The sequence below is a fragment of the Protopterus annectens genome, chromosome 10.part0 (genome assembly GCF_019279795.1).
Source record: "Protopterus annectens isolate FY-2018-M chromosome 10.part0, PAN1.0, whole genome shotgun sequence".
NCBI lineage: Eukaryota > Metazoa > Chordata > Ceratodontiformes > Protopteridae > Protopterus > Protopterus annectens.
Window position 1 is genome coordinate 1297012977 of NC_056744.1, and position 8956 is coordinate 1297021932.

The 8956-nt window shown below is 41.0% G+C and overlaps 1 protein-coding gene across 1 annotated transcript; it reads left to right on the plus strand.

The window, feature by feature from the left end:
* The first annotated feature begins 5811 nt into the window (after window positions 1-5811).
* LOC122814268 (component of gems protein 1-like) lies at window positions 5812-7185 on the plus strand. The gene has a single exon (XM_044086862.1). It carries the CDS (start codon window positions 5812-5814, stop codon window positions 7183-7185), a length of 1374 nt encoding a protein of 457 aa, XP_043942797.1.
* The last annotated feature ends 1771 nt before the right edge of the window (window positions 7186-8956 follow it).

Below are 8956 nucleotides of genomic sequence, written 5' to 3' on the forward strand. Positions count from 1 at the left end.
ACTGACGTGCTGACATGGCATTCAGGAACTGGTGCAGTACCCTGGATGCTGATACCTGTGAAATCCCCATCATATCACCAGTTGGTCTCTGGAAGGTACCTGTTGCTAGTATTCTTAGGCCAACACATACCTTGGTTTCCACTGGGATGGGTTCTCCTCTGTTGGTTCTTTGTGTGAGGTGTGGCCTGCACAGCTCAACAATTTGCTGCATGAGGTCTCTGTCCACTCTATAGCACTCCACTATCTCCAGCTCATGTAGCCCCTGATAGGTTACCCTGGGCCTGTACACTCTTCTCCGTCTCCTCACTGTGGGTTGCTCAGCAGCATTTGCATTGTCACCACCCTCAGCATATTGCATATGTCGCCTTATAACAGCAATGGCAGCCCCTAACATTTCTTTGTCTCAGTAAAGCTTTTTAAGTTTTCACTTCTCTTAGTTTACTGCAGTGTTGCAGTGTCTCTGAGGAAAACATGGTGGAAAGTTGTTTGCAGAGTTTTAAGTGCTGGGCTGGGCTGGGCTAGTGTACTGCCTGTGTAATTGCCTGATTCTGATAGTTTTCACCTGCTAGCTCTGCTAGTTCTCCTTGGTTAACTTTGTACTATTTGTTGTGCTTCCTTTTCCCTTTCTGTTTCCACAGGGGGAAGTGCCACGCACAAAAGCATAAACACACTCACACGCGCGCACACATGCTTACACAGCCTAACACTTGTTGACTCCTGCTTAACTGCGTGTACACAGGCGCAACCGCGCGCATACAGTCTTACTCAGATATACAGGCGCACACCCGCATGCAAACACGTTGCAGGCACTTCAGAAGAAACTTTAGTGTTATCCACGGCATACACCTTCAATTTCTTGCCTTTCAATTTCTTGCCTTTAGCTAGGATACCTGTTGACACACCTCTTCCAGTGATGAGTAACTGACAGCAAACGCATGCCACTCTGCTCCAATGGGCTTACATTCTTTCATACATACCCCCCTCGTGATTTCACCTATCTTCTACTCTGATACTCCCCTTATCCTACTCTTACACTCCACAGACTTTGCTCATTTGCCATGTAAAATTGGGATTCACTATTCTTACCCTCATTTGCATAGGATTGCCTACTAATGCTTGGTTACATCTCTTAGACTGAACTTCCCCCCTTAGCAACCTCTACTCAGTAGCCATGTTGTCTTCAGCCTGCCATTCACTTGCATGGAAAATTAATATTTTCAATGAAACCCCTATTTGTGGCTTTTAATTTTCGGTTTTCTGGTTTTTAAAGTGCAGCACATTTGCGCGACGCTGCGTGATGCTTAAACTTTGGAGATCGAGGTAAAAAATATATATATTTTTTTATTTTGCAATGGGGAACATTGCCAATGGCCTTATATTTGGCCATTGGCATGCTTCCTCGACTGGATGCATCCTTTTTTTGGAGCTGTCACGGCTCCGTTTTGCTATTTGCAGAACGGTACTCAGTTGTCAACGGAGTACATTTCTGCAAATAACACTACTCTTACTCGGACAGGTTAGGGTTTCCTGGATTGCAAATTTACCTCATTTGCATAGCTTTTGGCAGCAAATGAGGTAATTTGCATAACCTAGCCCTGTCCGTGTAAGAGTAATTTTAGGAGCCCTCTTGCACACCGCTGCCGGCTGTTCCTGGATCACTCGACGGACATGTTGGCTGCATGGAGTCTTACTCTACTCTTAGACTCCATGCAAGCCTTCGTGAATCCAGCCCATAGTTAAATCTGCATTGAGTTCTTGCCAGTAAATCAGAGGAAAAGTTATACATTTGAAAAAATTGTGGAAGTTTCTGTTTCCAGCTTTCAACTACCAAAAAAAAAAGTTCCTGCACTATTATACTAAACAACAATTAACATGCATTTTCTAAAAAAAAAAAAAAAAAAAAAAAAAAAAAAAGTATTAAACTCGAATGTCAGGCTCTACTGATTTACTACAATCCCTGGTGATTTAGCAGGATATCCAAAAGATTCAAGAGGGGCAGGGCAGCATAGGCTGCAGAATCAGGGACTGTGGAGAACTATAATTCATGCTGGGTGAATGACTGGGGGGTGCTCAACTCAATGTACATTAGAGTGTGCACAGTGCTCAGAAAAAGTAAGACTTTTTTTCCCATAAAAATGTCATTGTACAATAGCACACTGTCCATGGGTAAATCCTACATTACCTACATGCAGTCATGGATTATTACTTAAATATACAACAGCACTATGATATATAGACAAGCAACAGGCACATTACAGATACAATCCCCCACAGTCCACATGTTACATCCTTGTATCTGGCAGAAAGAAACAACTTTTATTAGGAGCACTTCTATGAATGACAGAAAAAATAAATAAATAAATAAATAAATAAAACAGTTTAAAATTACAGGTTGAAAAACAGTAGCAATGACATTCCCTTTCTATATCATAAACTTGCATACACTCTGTTTCCCAATACCAGAGATTATTAGGGTGGTAGTACCACAAGTCATCAAAGCATCATCTACTTTGTTTGCTAGTCCTAAGCATTTTAGTAGCTTCAGTCAGTAGCCTGTCCAGGTTGAACCAACCATCTATTTTCCTAAATTACCAAAACAGGGGCCAACAACTACTACCTTAATTGGCTGTGTAGGAGGAGGGGAGTGATTGTGCTATGCTTATCGCACCAGACAGGTGCTTTCTGTGGAGTGCTACCACTGGCAGCCATCTTCATCAGTATTCTGTGAAACAGAATGACAGCTTAACATTGGTGTTGGAAATGTGAGCATAGCTAAGTGCCACCTGATAGCAAAATGGACATTCATACATACACAGTCAGCATGAGCCCTCAGGTATTGCAAGTTGCCAGTGTGCTGTGGAATCTAGCTTCGTGTTATGTTATCTGTGCATTTCACAGAACTATAATGATTCATACATCCATGTGGACCTAAGCCTTATTTGAATACATGCTGCAGAAACTGCTATATAAATGCAGATTTAGCTAACATGATACTATTCATATTTTGAAAGAGGATCAGTAGTGGCAGGACCAGTACACCAGTTTGAAATGAGTTTCTGGCAGCAGAGAAATGGAGTGTAACTCATTCAATCCTGAACAGCAGGAGGCTAATTAAGGAAGACACCTGAAAAATTACAGTGTTCTGCAGTACGGTAGTAATATGTATTTCTCAGAGGTGTTGTACATGTGAACCCTTGCTTCTCAGGGATGTTATACATGTAACCCCTTACTTTGGAATTCATTGTGGGTACACATACTAATCTGTACTATGCTGACCTGCAACTTTTTCTCGCATGCAGAGACCATGCATAAAATGCCTAGCTGTATATGTACATTGTAGCAATAGAAAGGCTGTCTACTATATCAAGGCTGCCAGTCACTATAATGCCTTCTATGTTCTTTAGGGTCATAGGCTAGCTGCCCTTGTGGGCCATTTTAAGCCTAGCAAATTTCAAACCAAAGCTGAGAATCAAACCCTGTACTTTGTGTTTGTGAGGTAAATACTTCAACCATTATGCCAACCTCCAACTCCCATACAGATATATTGTGTGCATAGGCTGTAGGGATACCTGCAATGGTCCTCTCTGTGTGCTGTCCTCACATCATGGCTCAGTAGGCCATTGTCATCTGTAACCCCCCCCCCCTCTGTTGACCCATACCCATGCTGTTTGTAAAACCTGGTATCTGTGCGACAGCTACCCAAACTATATATATATATATATATATATATATATATATATATATATATATATATATATATATATATATATATATATATCTATATTTTTTTTTTTATTTTTTTTTTTATGTAAACATCTGTGAATACTGCTGGTCTGGTGTATCATTGGAGTATCCCACTACCTATATGATATGGCAACAAATACAGCCAGGCTGATAAACATGCCACCTGCTTGGGACAGGGTGATCATCAGCCTCTACTGGAACGTATCGGAGAGACATTGGTCTTCATCATCAGTGCTGTTGTTAGATGGCATTACATAACTTAGCTATGCTGGAGTCATGTCACTGATAGGATCAGGTGGGCCTGCAGCTAGAGTAACAATGAGGTCAACCACTGGAGGGCTACCTCTGTAGCCTAACTGACAACACAGACTTCCTAGTGTCCCTGTATGCACATTATGAGAGCACATGTTTTTAACGTATTTATTTATTTAATTTTTATTTGCAAAACCAACATTCACAAAAGCCATAAATGCCTTTATAGATTTATCTGTGAAAACTACATGACAGAATAACTTTAAACATCAAAACCATAAGTTAAACCTACAGAGAAAACTAGAAATTATCATCAACATCAAACACATATTAGAATATGTACTACATCTAACTGTGTTATAGGTTCATAGGTGGGTACTATGCTATCTGCTCGAAGGCATTTATAAACCTAGCCAGAATGTGTTGGCTTTCGCTGCCCCCTTAAATTAGTTCCCTGTTCCTCTGTCCAGCAGAGCCACTGAAGTGATCACCGGGGTAAACTTTCTGTTTCCCATCCACTCATCAAGGTTTCTTTTGAAGAGTGTTAGCAAGGAGCTCTAATGTAGATTGGGATCTTGTTCCAAAGCATGGGGAGTCTCTGGGACAGGAATCTATCCCTCCAGCATGTCCTCTTTATTGTTGTGGTGAAGTTTAGATCCCTAGAGCATGTGGCTCGAGGGGATAAGGTTTTCTTTAGGTGGAGCATGTCCATCAATTCTGGGTTGGACATGGCCTTGTATGTCAGGCAGAGATCCCCTCTGAGTAGGCGGTATGCAACTGAGTACAACTGGAGTTTCTTCAGTCAAGCTGCATAGGGCATCTGTTTGAGGCCATTGATCCTCTTGGTGAGGTACTTCTGTGGTCTTTCCAGCTATTGCAGGTGTCTTGTAAGGTACATCCCAAATAGGGCATTGTACTCTATGATGGGTCTGATGAGTGATGAGTAGAGGGGCACAATGACCTTTTTTGATCTGGATGCGAACCCTTTTGTGATTAGGTGGGTCACGTAGAAAGATTTTCTAACCACTTTGGCAATGTGATTGTCAAAGGTGAGATTACTATCTACTTGGGTTCCCAGATCCCTTATTACGTCTTCCATATTTATAGGACTACCACCTATGTGGTAGTTTTTGCGTACTTTGTTTTTTCCAAAGGGGATGACTATGCACTTTTTGGCATTTCACTTGAGGCCATGATTTTGACACCAGGTATCCATCTCAGAGACCCTTTTGGAGGATGTCTGCGTCAGCTGGAGAGTCAATTATAGCCCCTAGTTTGCAGTTGTCTGTGAACTTGGTCAGCCATAGTCATCCTGTGCTTGCCTGTACTTCTGAGAAGTACATGGTAACATTTTTACTAGGACGCATATAAAAGTTGAAGAGATATGTTAATGTGTTGTTGCATGTCTTTATTGATGAATTCTACTATGCACCTCACATCAATGGTAATTTAGTTCTCCAAGCCCTTCCTTAATGGATTCCTTCACTACTTACATTGTGAGGCTATAGCTTTATTGATAATGATGGAGAACTGGACTATAATATAAACGTTTTATGACAAATCTGCAAACCTTGAAACTTCATGAAGGAGAAAGTTAGCCAGTTTTCTATCAAAGCTGGACATGGGAAGCAAAAAATTGTAGATACAAAATAAGTAGCATCTAGCCTTACAACCTTAATAATTGGGCATTCCCAAGATTTAAAATTAATGCCAGGATCCTGTCTGCTCGACCATTCTAGGTCTGAAATCTGCACATATACCCTTCTTCTTAGTCATGTGTAGGGTCCAGCATCCTTCATACATAAACCTTATCTGATGTCCAAAAAAGTAGAAGAATTTGATACTTATCTTAATACCCATAACTGGGATGATTCCACCAACTCGGGGTACATTCCTGACCAGACTCATAGTTATCTTAGTACCCATAACTGGGATGATTCCACCAACTCGGGGTACATTCCTGACCCGACTCATAGTTATCTTAATACCCATAAATGGGATGATTCCACCAACTCGGGGTACATTCCTGACCAGACTCATAGTTATCTTAATACCCATAACTGGGATGATTCCATCAACTCGGGGTACATTCCTGACCAGACACATAGTTATCTTAATACCCATAACTGGGATGATTCCACCAACTTGGGGTACATTCCTGACCAGACTCATAGTTATCTTAATAACCATAATTGGGATGATTCCACCAAATCGGGGTACATTCCTGACCAGACTCATAATTATCTTAATACCCATAATGGGGATGATTCCACCAACTCGGGGTACATTCCTGACCAGACTCATAGTTATCTTAATACCCATAACTGGGATGATTCCACCAACTCGGGGTACATTTCTGACCAGACTCATAGTTATCTTAATACCCATAACTGGGATGATTCCATCAACTCGGGGTACATTCCTAAAAAGACACATAGTTATCTTAATAGCCATAACTGGGATGATTCCACCAACTCGGGGTACATTCCTGACCAGACTCATAGTTATCTTAATACCCATAATTGGGATGATTCCACCAACTCGGGGTACATTCCTGACCAGACTCATAATTATCTTAATACCCATAACTGGGATGATTCCACCAACTCGGGGTACATTCCTGACCAGACTCATAGTTATCTTAATACCCATAACTGGGATGATTCCACCAACTCGGGGTACATTCTTGATCAGACTCATAGTTCTCTTAATACCCATAACTGGGATGATTCCACCAACTCGGGGTACATTCCTGGCCAGACTCATAGTTATCTTAATACCCATAACTGGGATGATTCTACCAACTCGGGCTACATTCCTGACCAGACTCATAGTTATCTTAATACCCATAACTGGGATGATTACACCAACCTGGGGTACATTCCTGACCAGACTCATAGTTATCTTAATACCCATAACTGGGATGATTTCACCAACTCGGGGTACATTCCTGGCCAGACTCATAGTTATCTTAATACCCATAACTGGGATGATTCTCCTAACTTGGGCTACATTCCTGACCAGACTCATAGTTATCTTAATACCCATAACTGGGATGATTCCACCACCTTGGGCTACATTCCTGACCAGACTCATAGTTATCTTAATAACCATAACTGGGATGATTCCACCAACTCAGGGTATATTCCTGACCAGACTCATACCAGCATATGCGATATGAGGTATTAAAAGATTAGTATCGAAAGGAGAAGCCTTCAAATGCTTCAAAGGGTTCCTTGCCTGCACTGTCCCTCTAACCATACAAAACAAGTCAAGCAGGTCTACTTTCAGTGTCATTTGCAGTTCCAAAAACTGATTATTTGCCTCATTTGAAAGTACTTCCAGTGGTGCCTGGGAGATACTTTAAATATCTCCTGTAACAGATCAAAGGCGGCAGATGTTAGATCGGTCACTACTCTTTGTGTGTGATCCCTGAAAGAATAGATTTCTTTATGAAGCCTGTCCTGCTGTATCACTGTGTTCCCATCAGTCCTTAACAAGTGGTGATATGAAATTAAGTTGCAAATGTCTATCCAAAGTGCATTATAACCAAAGCACTCCAAAGAGGGGTACCTAAAATTAGGAATTCTAGCCTGGACTCTGTCATGTGCAGGATTTTAGTAGGATAAAGTATACGGCATATTTTATTGATCTTGAGAAAGCTTGCCCCCCCCCCCCTTTACATGCTAGGATGCAAAGAGTTTTCAGTGAAACTTTCTGTTTTCTACCTTTTCAGATGTAACTAAACATCAGTTTATGAATTTTGACATGTGTTAGAGGAAAGGGTACGAGTATGCTATAGGAAGCAATATAGCAATAACCCACGCCTGGGTGTGGGTAACGCTGGATTTACCCACGGTTGGCGTGGTTTGGTCCCGAGGGTGAAGCCCGAGGGACCAAACAAAGCCAACCGTGGGTAAATACAGCATTACCCACACCCAGAAGTGGGTTATTGCTATTATACCATGACATTATTTAAGAAAAGAAACTATTACTTTTCTTAAATAATGGTGTAGTATAATGCCTGTTTACTGCCCTTCCGCAGATGTCTGGCATCCGCGGCAGTTCTGATGTACTGCGCGCCTGTGCAGTACATCAGAGCTGTGGGCAAAAGCAATGGAGAAAGCAAGATCTCTGTTGCTTTTTTTTTACTGTTTTTGCTATGTTAAATGGCTTTAACATAGCGAGACAGTTTTAAAATAAGCAACAGAGATGTCCGTTGCTTATTTTAAAACTGTCTCGCTATGTTAAACCCATTTAAGATAGCGAAACAGTAAAAAAGCAACGGAGATCTTGCTTTCTCCGTTGCTTTTTTTTTAAAACCTGTCTCACTATGTTAAATGGGTTTAGCATAGCGAGACAGCTTTAAAATAAGCAACGGAGATCTCCGTTGCTTATTTTAAAGCTGCCTCGCTATGTTAAACCCATTTAACATAGCGAGACAGTGTTTTAAAAGTAGAGTTATACTAATGGAAAAAACTCCGGGCGACCAGACCTTTTTCCATTAGTATAACTCGATTTACAATGTGCACGCTGGCCAATCGGCATGCACGTTTTGGGGGGGTCATGGTATAATATACATTCAGGCACAGCACCTTTTCTAAAACCCTTACATTAACTAATAAAGGTAGATGTGATCTATTTCAGATATGAACTGCTGTATAAAATTCTTCTAATAATTTCTTAAAATTAATATTTAGTAATAAATTATTGTCTGATTATAGGGTGATGACCAAGTACATTGGGTGGTTGACAGACCAATTAAAGTTTGAAAAGGAATGTAATCTCTTCCAGACTTGATCTGTTATGCAAATGATTAGCATTCAGCAGTGTCTCAATGTCTGAGTGTAAAAGATGCCAAAGTACACTGGATGCATGGTAGATCATTTATAGTTGATGGGGCAACAGAGGGAGAGGAAAAAGAGATGTAAGTAGTTTTACTTCCAGGTTGGGAGGGTTG